The 13,182-nt window shown below is 38.2% G+C and overlaps 1 protein-coding gene across 1 annotated transcript in view; it reads left to right on the forward strand.

Annotated features, from left to right (window-relative positions):
* Positions 1-13,182, forward strand: part of MTUS1 (microtubule associated tumor suppressor 1) — a 90,195-nt gene that overhangs the window by 57,371 nt on the left and 19,642 nt on the right. Inside the window, exon 6 of the mRNA XM_008572383.1 lies at positions 12,224-12,438. Coding sequence (XP_008570605.1) covers positions 12,224-12,438 — 215 coding nt within the window. The remainder of the gene's footprint in view (positions 1-12,223; positions 12,439-13,182) is intronic.

Raw genomic sequence — 13,182 nt, forward strand, 5'->3', positions numbered from 1 at the left:
ACTAGGAGGTCCGAGATCCAGAGAAGTAAATGTACTTGCCCAAGAGCACACCGTATGTGGCAGAGGTGGGACTAGAACCTAGGACCTCTGTTCAGAATTTTTGACTTACAGATTTTCCCAGCCATCAATTTTGCTGTGATTCTATTAGACCCAAGGAATAGTGGTGATGAAGAAAGAGTTTTGTGTGTGGGAAGTATTTTAAAATTATGTCAAGAATACGATCCTGCTTATCCCCAGTAAGAATCTTTTGTGAGCTTATTCATAATTACAAAATTTTAAGGTCTGAAAAATCGTCAACAGAGTGCATATTGAAGCCATTGTCTCTGTTCTTATCTAAATGGATTATCAACAGTAACTTGCATTTGTATACTTAGTAGAAGACATACTGTGGGTTGCCTTAGTGGCAGTGATATTGACCTGGATTCTGAGTCCTGGGGTCATAGCCTTGTCTCTGCTAGCAACTAAGTGAATGACCTTGATCTTCCAACCTCACAGGGCTGCAAAATATGGGAATCAGATGAGATGATTTCCACGGTCCTCTCATCCTCAAATTCTGTGAATTTCTGGCTGTAGATTTCAAAATCCTTCATGTATTGCTACACCTGGAAATCCTTCTTATCTGAACTAATTTTCTCCTTCTCCTCACCTCCCAAATTCGGATAATACTCCTGACTTACCTATGTCTCTTCACGACACCATGTTTCTCCCTTATCTGTTCATCAAACCTCAGTCACCTTTGAATCATTATTTACCTTCTTTTATCCATAACCAATTGATTGCAAGAATCTAGGACTTCATCCTTTAAAATCTCTATTTGATTTTACCCCCTGCCACTTCCCTAGTTCAGGCTTAGTTCACGCTACAACCTAGTTAGGTTGCAGTATTTGAAATTGCTCTTCTTCCAAGTAAAAAATGGCCAAATATTGACAATTTCATATCACCCAAGCTAATACTTTGGACCATCTGAAGGGTTTTATATTTGGTCTGTGCTGCCAGCCTTTCCCCTGCTTCTAAACTGTCTTTCACATTTCAGGATTAATTCATTCCGTAAATAAATATCTATTCAATGTGTTCTGTGTGCCAGGTACGATGGTAGGTGGTAGAAATACAGCCAGGACTAAGTCCCGCATGGCCTCTGCCTTCACACAGCCCACAGTTTAATAGAAGGAGACAGACGCAGGACATCAAGTAATCACCGTAGGGTGTGGACTAGGCTCTCAGGCAGCTCTTAGCAGCTGGAGCTGCCTTTATCCAGGTCTTGCAGAAGAAGTGCCATTTAAATTTGAGCCCTCAGGATATGTGGAATTAGCCAAGAAAGAAAAAGTGTTCCAGAAAGAGAAAACAGCATGTGAAAGCCTGGAGGTGAGGGAGAGAATGGGTCCTTCAGGGAAACAAAAAGAATTGAAACCAAAAAATTTCTGAGCACAGAATATGGTGAGAGAGAGAGAGGCTGGTGATTACAGAGACCCAGGCAGAGCAAGCCCTTTCATTGAGCCTGTGCACGGGGCGCCTGCACTTAGGTGTATTGTGACTGGGTGGCATCATTGACAAGGTGTGGCTGCCGGATCCAGGATGTCATTTCCTCTGTCAGGAGTTGTGTTGATGGTGCAGGATGTCGGGCACGGGCACGAGTGAAAATCTCAGGATCAGGGAGTAATCTTCTGTAATCTTCAGAATTGACTCTACTGGCTTGCCAAGTGCGGCAACAGTCTTGCCAAAGTATTAAACTCCATCTATTTCAGAATTTTACTTCAATATATCAGTTACAATTTTGTAATGAGTCAGTGAAGGGAGAAGAATTTTCTAAGTAGAAATATTCTCTGCCACTTAGAATTCAGTTTTCCTACGAAGCTGAAGATACCTGTTTTAAATATTATAAAAAATGCCATTTGAACCTCGGAGAGTTCATGTTGTCTTTGACTCAAGTGAAGGGAATTTATTGCACTGAGAAATGGAATTCTTTTTGTTGCACTAGTGAGATTAAAAGTGATCACTGTAGCAAAAAGGAGGGATATATGTTTTGCAGGAGGGCAGGAGTATTAGAACAAGATATTTTCATTTACTTAAGGCAGCACTAAAGAGAACTGTTTTGACTAGGTATTCAGTAAGAGTCAGGCAGGTTGTGTATACATTTGTGTAATTGGAATAAAATTTATCAGATTATGTTCTTGTATTTGGTATTCACTTTTGAGACTAAGTAGGACTGCTTTTAGCTGCAAGTAACAGACAGCTTAACTAGGAAGTAGCTTATTGGTCTCCCCTAAGAAGAAACAGCTGTGATAATGTTCAGTGGTTCAGCAATTTCAGGATCAAGGTCTCTGCTATTTTCTTAGCCCTTTCCTCATGACTGTTGCCTCATAATCTCGCAATGGCTCTTTAGGCAGGAAGAAAAAGAAATAGGGGAAGGCGCTCAGTCACTTAAGCTTACATCTCTTTGGCTAAATCCCAGCCATATTGCTACCTCTACCTGCAAGTGAGGCTGGGAAGTTGAGTGTTTGACTTCTCTAGTCTCTGTATTGTCTCTGCTATTTTCTTAGCCCTTTCCTCATGACTGTTGCCTCATAATCTCGCAATGGCTCTTTAGGCAGGAAGAAAAAGAAATAGGGGAAGGTGCTCAGTCACTTAAGCTTACATCTCTTTGGCTAAATCCCAGCCATATGGCTACCTCTACCTGCAAGTGAGGCTGGGAAGTTGAGTGTTTGACTTCTCTAGTCTCTGTATTGCATGCAGGTATAAGAGGTAAAGGTTAGAGCCATATCACAGTATCGGCCCCAGAGAAGGCAGAACACTTGTATCTCAGAAGCTGATATTGTCTGCTTATGAATGAAGGAAGTTGTTATTTAACAAGTCAAATCTTGCAACAGACCTTGCTGGTTTTTTCTCTTGTAATATGACTTATTTTTTTTGGTAATGATTACCTATTTGTAATCATTTCAATTAAACTTTCAGTTTGTTTTGATGTTTGGACATAAGTCTTACTATTTCATTTTTTATCTTTTAAATTAATTTCCAGTTATAAAATAATCCATTGAAAAAGAATGTTCTCAGCTTCAGATGTGGCTTTTATATATTTGATATTGTATTAGTAGTGCATTTATGGTGGGTATCCTATTCATGTGTTGTTAAGGTGATAGTAAATAAACTTTAATGTTTCTTGTGTTATCCTATCACACTACAAATATAGAAGTCAGTGAAGCCATTATAGACAGCTTCCATATAAAAAAAGTATTAGAATTTGTGCGTACAAAGAGGAGATTCAATCATTTGTAGAATACAAAGAAAATCAGAAGGACCAAGTTCAAGAATAACAGAAGAGAGCTGTAGACTTCCACCACCCCTTCATTATCTTCCTGTAAATCCAGGTTCTTCTTTTCAGCTTCCTTGAAAGAAGTCGTGAAGATTTTGCTGGCCTCTTGCCACACTGATAGGCATTTACTAAGAACTGGTGTTATGAATGGCGTCATGCTAAAAACGTTTTGATTGATACAGATGGGTCTGTGACAGCTGTGGCAATCTTACAGCTATAACTTTGCTATGACATCTGCCCTTTCATAGTTACAGCATTCTATTTAAGAAGGCGTTCAAGTGTTAAATGACTTTTTATTCATAATAGATAATATTTTGATAAGTTTTTATAAGATGAATGTTGGAAGAGCCAGTAAGTCTTAATCTGACAGGTTTCAGATAGCTAAAGTATTCCTGAACTAAATTATGTTTTAATGTACTATCTACTTTCACACAGAAATGGAAATTAAACTGTATATTATGCTTTGGAATTAGATTCAGAATGAGAAGTATAAAGGAGACACTGGAGGAATGTGGCAAGCTATATATACTAAAGGATTAGAACAATTGAAATATTCTGGTTAACTGAATTTTAGCTAATAGAGCATCACTCTATAAATAAAATATACTTTTTTATTCTAAAGCATGTTTTGGAGCTAAAAATATTTTCTTAATAGTATACATTACTAGTTTTCTCAGGCAAAAAGATAACAGGTGTGATTTCAAATGTATCTAATATTGAATATCATTTTTCCATATTTGTCTTTGGTGATGCTTTGGGTTATTTTAGTACATGATTGTCCTTTTTATAAACAGAAGCAATTAGATAGCTCCGGGGAAAATTAAGACTAATAGAGCTTTCTTTTGGATGAGAGACTTGCTTTTTTCCACTTGGTCCCTGGTGACCTGAATTCTAGGTATCTCCCTCTTAAATTGCTTTTCCTTTCCTGTTTAGTATTTTGAGAATGCTGGTACCTTTTTATTTATTTTTTTGTATTATAGATATTTCTAAGGCTGAATGTTTTAATTGGCTATTTTAATTTTTGTTTCTGTTGTAATTTAGTCTATTGTCTTTAATACACAATAATGAGATTTTATTTTTACCCACTTTGGTTCATTTCTGGGAATTTTTTCCCCACTCAGGCTGTATGTCTGCACATGCCTGGATTCAACCAGGCTGCTTTACTGTGGGCCCTGTTACAAAAACTATGATTGCAACTTGGCTGTGAGGTTTAGGGACACCATCTGTGGAGCACTGGGCCACAGGGCAAGGCCTCACTGGCACAGCAGTGACCTCACCTGAGCTGCTTAGTGCAGGATGTAAAAATCACAGAAGAGATAACATTTTAAATTATAAAATACTAAGTGCACTGGAGGTAGAGACTGTGAGGAGGAGGACCTCGCAGACCTTTTCTTGTTTTGGAGTCAGTTCCTAGTGGTGATAGATTATTATTCTTGATATCATATTCTTCCATGTGTTAAGTTAAAAAGGACACCTGTTGGTGCGTGTTGTCATTACTGAAATTTAAAAAACTGCTTTGCATAAGCAGGCTTTGTAATACTAAGCAGTTTTTTAGGGACCTAATACAATTGGCAAGTCAAAATGTTCATTAAGACCAAAACAAAAGACAGGTTCACATGAAGGCTAGTGTTTAATATTTTAAGAAGAGAAACAATAATTTGTACAATAGTAAAGGGAAAAAAGCCAGTATTGGTGGCTGCTGTCTTGTGAAACAGCACCTTGCTAACGTCAGTGAGAACCTGGTGGTTATATATTTTATCCTTTTCCTTGTGCTGTGTTCTGAGAAGAGAACTATCCAGTTTGTTCACGTATAGAGCAAACAAACATAACACGTGATACTTGTTTCCTAATTTAAGTTAAAATAAAAATTCAGATTTTTAAAATTCATATTCTTAATGAAATTGTTTTTTACATGATCAAAATGAAATATTTTCATTCCATTATTTTTGGAATATTTAATGTTAACTTAAAATTCTTTTACTTGCAAATTTTCTGTTGTGTTCCATTTTTATGATGTGGTCTTTTAAGCCTAAAACAAATCCATAAAGATAAGGTATTAAGATGAACTTTTAGTTTATTTTGAAAGCCATATAATTGAGGGACCTATTAAAAGTACTTCTGAGTGTAGTGAATATTTTTTAATTCTGTGTAATTCGTAGTCTATTTTAGGTGGAAATGGACTTTTTTCCTTCAGGCTACATAGAACATATTTAAGATCAAGTTTGGACTATGTTTTCAGGAAAAATTTTGTTAGCATCATTAACCCAAAATAAGAATTTTTATATAAATATGCCTTCTATTCTCTAATCTGCTTTTAAAGTGAAATTGAAAAGAAGTAAAACCCTTTCATATATAATACAAACCATTGCAACAAATTCTACCAATCTACTAAAATAAAATTTAAAATGTAAAGTGTGTCAAAGTCCTCCCCTCCCCTTCCCCCCCGCAAAGAATTAGCGTGGGTAATTTTAAGTCTAAACACTGCTTTGCTGAGCTTGAAATGTTTTATATTAAGTAAATGCCATATGTTCCGAGAAATAGAAAAACGTCATGTTTTAAATTATGACATCTATTAACTCTTTAAGTGTAAACAAATAATGAAAGGAACACTAGAAAGCTTTATAGCAATTTAAACTAGTAATTGATGACATGAATAATAATTTTAAAAATATTTTGGTAAGGTTGTACAGGTTGCCGTGGGCTCACTGTTCCATTGGTACAAGTAGAAAGGGTGCGTGGTAATACTAGTGTGGGTTGGCAGCAGTTCAGGACAATGGGAACTAAAGAGCAGATTGCTCTTTGGGAAGATAACAGGGCAGGTGATGAAATGAGGAATGCAGGTGAGTTAGGAAGAGACTATGGAGAATCAAGAGCAGGGTCTTAGAGACTGTCACACACCTTCCTCAGCACATCCCACCCCTCGCCCTTCCTCTCATGTGCTCATCTACTCCTCTTGACGTTATTTCCTAGTGGGACACCTGTGACTTATCCTGGGTGCCTCCTGATCCACCTGGCCACTCCGTGCTCCTGTCTGGCCTCTTCCTGCTGCCACTGGCCAGGCCGTGTCCCCCGGGCCTCCCTCTCCCCCTCTGTCCCCAGCCCTGCTCCCTCTCCCTGGCAGCCTCCAGCCCCACCTCCTATGAGACGACCCGTAGGTGGCATCCAGGCTCTCGCCCCACTTGTGTTTTCAGGCTGCATCTTGCTCGAACTGCGCCAGTGCTGGCTGTGTTATGACATAGGGCGTCAGGCCCGTGTACCTCTACACCTTTGTTTGCTGGCTTCACCTGCCCACAGGCCCTTACTCTGCTTCTCTGGCTGCCAGGTGTGCACAGGTCCATCCAGACCCTGCCTCTGGGAACCCTCTCTGGACTGGCCCAGATCCAGGTGTTGCCCTGCCTGTCCTCTCACCACACAGTTCTAGTACCTAGTTATCAGACCATATTGCCATTGTTGATGGCATATTTCTGTCTTGGCTATGCAAAAGCTCCTCCAGAGCGAGGATGGATTTGTTAGGAAGGCATCCCACAGACATTTATGCGCTGAGCAGTAGTCATCTGGGAGATCATTTCATATTTGGATATTCCCTCTTATTAGACAACATATTTCCCAATAACTCCCATTTTAATGCTTTGTTTTTGTGATATATCCCAAGATAAACACCCATCATCAAATGCTGAGGAAATATTGACTGGAAGAACTTGTGTATAGATGCCATATTAGGGCCTTCAGGTATGTAGGTTCCGATTAAGGCAGAAAGAAGGGAATTGGCTCTCTGTCCAGGCTGTTGGTGGAGATTCCGAAACCCTTCACCAGCCCCTGAGTTCATTACCTAGATTTTATTAACCCACAAACATTAGTTTTCAATGCACTGTGTGCTAGAAAGTACATACCACCTAGTGGCAGTCACCTTTATCCTGGCAAGGTGATATTTGAGATTTGAACAGGAAGAAGGTAATCACGCTAGGGGAGCATGAGTCAGCAGAGCTGCTCGGTATCTTCACGCACCCTGTGCAATACCACCCTCTTCTGTGATGCCTTGTCTGCCCTCTGAGGCACCAGGGCAGGTCCACCTGCACCACAGCAGTGCTATCATATAGATTTTTTTTAAATATTATGTATTATTATAAGCATATTATTATTACAAATCATGATTTTTCCTTATTCCCTTTCCAACCTATCCCTCCCCAAACAACATCCTCCCCCCACACCCCCATCTCTAGTATTCTGAAAGCTCAAGGAATTGTTTAGGTCTTTTCTTTCTTAGTACCCAGTTATGAGTGAGAACATGCGGTATTTCTGTTTCCTCGTCTGGCTTTTTTCGCTTAATGTAATTTTCTCCAGACTCATCCATATCACATAGATTTTGGTACATACTTGGTGGGTGAGTGAGTAGGTCAGTGAGTATACAGAAAACTAGGCAGTGTTACTTTTGGGTTTAGTTTTGTGTTTTATGGAACCCAAGGCAAACTCTCTTAGTAGGTCTTATCTGTGAATACATACTTGGTGGGTGAGTGAGTAGGTCAGTGAGTATACAGAAAACTAGGCAGTGTTACTTCTGGGTTTAGTTTTGTGTTTTATGGAACCCAAGGCAAACTCTCTTAGTAGGTCTTATCTGTGAGTTGATTTTAATAATTTGGAAAACCATCAGATTCAGTAAACATATTGCTTGGTATTTTAGTCTGTTTTGTGTTGCTATAACAGAAATACCTGAGAGTGGATAATTTATAAAGGAAAGAGGTTTATTTGGCTTACGATTCTGGGACAGCTGCATCTGGCACAGGCCTCAGGCTGCTTCTACTCATGGCGGAAAGTGGCAGCAGCTGGCGGGTACAAGCAGATCACATGGCGAGTAAGGAAGCAAGACAGAGAGAGAGAAGGTGCCAGGGTCTTGTTAAGTAATAAGCTCTCCCGGGAACTAATAGAGCGAGAACTCACTCATTAATCCCCCTCCCCCAGGGAGAGCAGAGGGATCTGCCCCCAGGACTCAATCAGTTTCCAACACTGCCACATTGGGGATCAAATTTCTACATGAGTTTTGGAGGGGACAACACACCCAAACTCCATCCCCTGGCTTCAGGGAGGATGTGTCCTCAGCCGCCGAGATGTGATGGTAATCAGTCTGTATCTTAATAGTTAAGTCTTTCTCTCAGAAATTGTTTTTGGTCTTGAGGTGGGGTCTATATGCCTGTGTGATTTGAACCTGGAAAAAGGGCCAATTCCTCTTTACCCAACTACTTTTTTTTAAGAAGATGATAAATAAGTCCATTGAGCTAGTTTTAAATTTTACTAAATTGAAGTTTCTGAGAAAAACGAACAAAGATAGCAAACTATTCCCCAACTGTTTTTCAAGTAAGCAAATATCTTGATTCAGGATTTTTGTTTTCCTGATGGAAGTTTCATTAGAATGAATCCCATTAAGGTCGGATCAGAAGTGATAGTGGTAATTATCTTGTTGAGAGAAATCAGAATCTATGTAGAAGTTAACATTTAAGGTCTCTGATTAAATTGGAATCAGAACATGTCCTGTTAATAGCTATAATAAACAAATGTTTTATACTTTTAAATACAGCTGTACTAACAAACAGTAATATGCTGATAAACAGGATGTAAGGGCTGTTATTATGGCTCATATTATGCTAATTTCATATAAATAATGAATCCCGTAGGATTTAAGGGAAACCTGTGGTTTTTCAGTATTATAAAGTACCCTACTTATGAGCCTTAGGGCTTTGAGCATCACTGGAGATTTTTACATCATCTCTGATCTTCAGTTGAGCTAGGAGTGGGGAGAGAGGGAAGGATGTGCAAACTGGGTCATCGGCTGCCATGTGGTACAATTTTTTCCTCAGGGAGCACAGTATATGGAACGGAAGATTGAGGTCACAGCACGCTTTTCCAGCTCCAGGTAGAGGGCTGTCCGTTTGCTTATTTGCTCTTATGTTAAATATTGAAGACATGTACTCTTAGAAGAATAATATGTCTGTGTATTTTTTCTTCCTTATTTGTAAATCTGTTCTGAGTAGTCACTAACAAAACCTGTGTTATTTAGATTTCCTGTCTAGATTCCCCATGGAAGAATTCTGGATAGGCTGTTTTTTTGATGGCTAAGTATTAAGATTTAAGAGCTCAAAATTCATTCTAAGCATCTTTAGAAAACAATTTTATTTTTGAATAAGTAATATATTTCCTATGGGTAAAATGTATAAAAAATGCTTTAGAACACCTTTATCTGTCTGGTTTCTATTCCCTTTTCTGAAAAGGGAAGCATTGTTAGTTTTATATATATTCTGTGATATTTTTCTTATACATTTATAAACAAAAAAGCAAGAATCCTAATATTTTCCCTAAAAATATTAATATGAAATATTCACATCTCAGATTTTATAATTATAACCAGTTTTAAAACTTTGATATTTTATTAAATAATAACGTTGATTAGCATAGAAATGCTAGAAAGAATCAGACATTAAGGACGCAAGAAATGATAAAGGAATGCATAAATGAAGAGTTTTTCAGTAAATATTGGTAGGACATGTAGCAGGGAAATCAGTCAGGTGAATGAACTTATATCTACATGTATTGCAGTAAATTCTAGATGGTTTAAGAATTAAAATACTTTTTGTTCTGTTTGTTTTTATAAAATTATATGACACATCGATGTTTACCTATATGTAGGTTTATTGAAATGAGTTCTCAGATAATGGGCTTGAGTGTATTAAAGTAACATTTTTTAAGTTTATTACATAAATATTTGTTTTTATTTATGTAATATATTACACATCCTCATGCAGTCCACTTTCTGAAATACGTAGGAACAGCAGAGACTTGACAGCTGAGGCCTGGGTTCTGACTTCGGATCTATCCCATATGTCTTAGTTTGCTTTATGCTGCTGTAACATATTACCACAGACTGGGTAATTTATAAAGAACAGAGATTTATTTCTCACAGTTCTGGAGTATGGGAAGTCCAAGGTCAGTGGGCCCACATCTGATGAAGGCCTTCTTGCTGCATGGTCCCACGGTGGACGACAGAAGGGCAAGAGAAGGCCGAACTCACTTTTACAACAACCTGCTGTCATGATGATAAACCCATTTCCACAATAATGACTTTAATCCTTGCATGAGTGCTCTGCCCTCATGGCTCAATTGCTGCTTAATGGTCCCACTTCTCAATACCACAGTAATGGCAGCTAAATTTCAACATGAGTTTTGGAGGGGACATTCAAACCATGGCACTATAGAAGCTGTCTGCACCTGGGGAAGCCCTTTCACATCCACGAGCCTCGTCTTCCCTGTCTTGGATTACCAGGAGGATCAAAAGAGAGGGAAAAGGACACTGGACAGTAAGATACCGTGTAGTTATTATTGTACATATGTGACTGATATAATTCCTAAGAACATTTAGGGAATGACATAAAATAAAGGAATTCTAATCTCTGATATTTTGACAGATTGTCAAATATTTAGATTATTTATCATGAATATAGGAAGCAACTCTAATAATTTGTTCATCCTTTAGGACTGTGATATTACGACATATTAACTTGGTTATTTTCTCCATCTGCTATGGAAGAGGCAACTATTGATAAGCAACTATTAATAATTACTAATAATGAAGAATAATGGATAAATATTTTCCCTCTCTTTAAGTATTATTAAAACACTATGGATATTTTAATCATTTTGAACTGAGAATTATCAAGTATTGATATAAATATGGGTTGCCTAACCATATAATGTAACCATAAAAAATAAGAATCTTTTTTTCTGTTTTTAACTTAAGGAGTATATGGAGTGTATTTTGCTATTGGTTCTTGGAACATGAATACTGAAGTTTCTTATTTTCTTTTTTTTTTTTTTCTTAAAAGATGACCGGTAAGGGGATCTTAACCCTTGACTTGGTGTTGTCAGCACCACGCTCAGCCAGTGAGCGAACCAGCCATCCCTATGTGGGATCCGAACCCGGGGCCTTGGTGTTATTAGCACCGCACTCTACCGAGTGAGCCACGGGCCAGCCCGAAGTTTCTTATTTTCCTTCAAGCAATCACTGTAGTGGTTTGCCTCTCCCTGAAAAAGCAGAGAAAATAAATTAATAACTGCTTAAGAAGTTGTCTCAGATTTGTTTGTAACCACAGAATGTGGATGCCTGTCAGAATAAGGAAACGTTGATTTTGTTTGTTTGTTTCCTGTGTCCTTTTTTCAGATTTAGGTTTGTTTTGATCATTTTGGCTTGTTTATTTCAAGAAGCTAAGCAGTTTGTTTCCTGTTTATTCCAATTCTGTTCCATATTTAAAGTGACTAAGACATTTGGAATGGTTCCCAAACTGAACAGTGTTTCATTTAAAATAAAGTAATTCCCAGGGCACTGTGGTGTGGGAAGTGAAGAATCACTTAGCACAGCATCTTAGGTGGACTTGGAGTATTGGCATGTGCTCTTAAAAATATTTAAACCATTATTAGTACTTGGGGGTGGGGAACCAGCAAAGCCTGCGTTTGATAGAAAATGGAATGGTGTAAGGAAAGGGATTTAAAGTCCAAGCATTTTTCTTTTAGCATGTGTGATCAGAATAGTCAGGGTCCTAGTCACAGGTTTCTCTACCAATTTAACTGGAAAATTAGAAACTATGAAATCAACATTTTTTTGCACACAATTTTTGTACTTCTGGGTTGTTGAATCTGTTTGTTTCATGTATGTAATTCCCTGCCCCATATACATCTTTTAAAGTACGATCTAAAGCCATTGTGTTTATGAATTCCAAACACTGACTACTTCCAGTTCCCATCCATATGTGTTCCTTATGTAAACATAACTTAAATGCATTTCTGTGGCTTGTCTAGCTGTTTTTGAACCCATGTGGTGGTGACTGTAAAAACTAACATCACCTATCTTTGTGCCTGTGTTTATTCTTTTTGCAGTTGAAAAGGGCAGGCAGAAGAATCCTAGAAGTTTATGTATCCAGACACAGACGTCTCCAGATGTGCTGTCTTCTGAAAAGACACTTGAATTGGCACAGTACAAAACAAAATGTGAAAACCAAAGTCGATTTATCCGGCAGCTCAAGCAGCTTCTTTCATGTGGTAATACCAAATTTGAAGCTTTGGCAGTTGTGATTCAGCACCTGCTGTCTGAGGTAAGGATGGGTCCCCTCTAAATAGTCTTTCTCACTGAGCGGGGTGCGGGGGAAAAGGCGCACGCTCTTGCTAAATTAGTGATTCAGAAGATCAGGAGGAATTCATCCAGTTATGCTTGTGTCAGCTCACTTGATACCTGAGTCAGTCTGTAGCAATTTGGGATGGAAACATTTTCTTAGTACTTCCTTTTCTCCCCTGTGAGTCTCTTGGTTAGGATGACAGCAGTGAAGGGATACACGCCTCTTCTACTCTTAGACACCTCTAGACCTGTGTTAGCTTTACCATTTTTTTGCCACTTAGTTTTTTGCCTCACTATAGGTGGCTTTCCATACGCATTTAGTTTAATGCTTTGAAACATAAGGATGATTATATTTATGGGTCAAAGAACACTTTTGAGATAATACCCAGAATTATCTGAGGACCCTTCAAAATTTCCATCCATTCCTAAAATAATCTGTGGTACAAGAAAAGCAAAGCAGATATTCTTTGTTTACTTATTCTTTCCTGATATTTTACAGGAATGTTAATTCAGGATCTGGTTAAAATTCATTGAAAGAATCAAATTTATATGAACATATGCTATTGACATAGCAACAAAAACTATAGTTACCTAAGGGGGAAAGTGGGATGAGAATATAATGTGAGATATGTGTGTGTGTATATATATATATATAGAGAGAGAGAGAGAGAGATACTGAGAGGCATTTTTTTTTTTTTTTGGCAGCTGGTTGGTACAGGGATTT

Source organism: Galeopterus variegatus, unplaced genomic scaffold (genome assembly GCF_000696425.1).
Source record: "Galeopterus variegatus unplaced genomic scaffold, G_variegatus-3.0.2 Scaffold778, whole genome shotgun sequence".
NCBI lineage: Eukaryota > Metazoa > Chordata > Mammalia > Dermoptera > Cynocephalidae > Galeopterus > Galeopterus variegatus.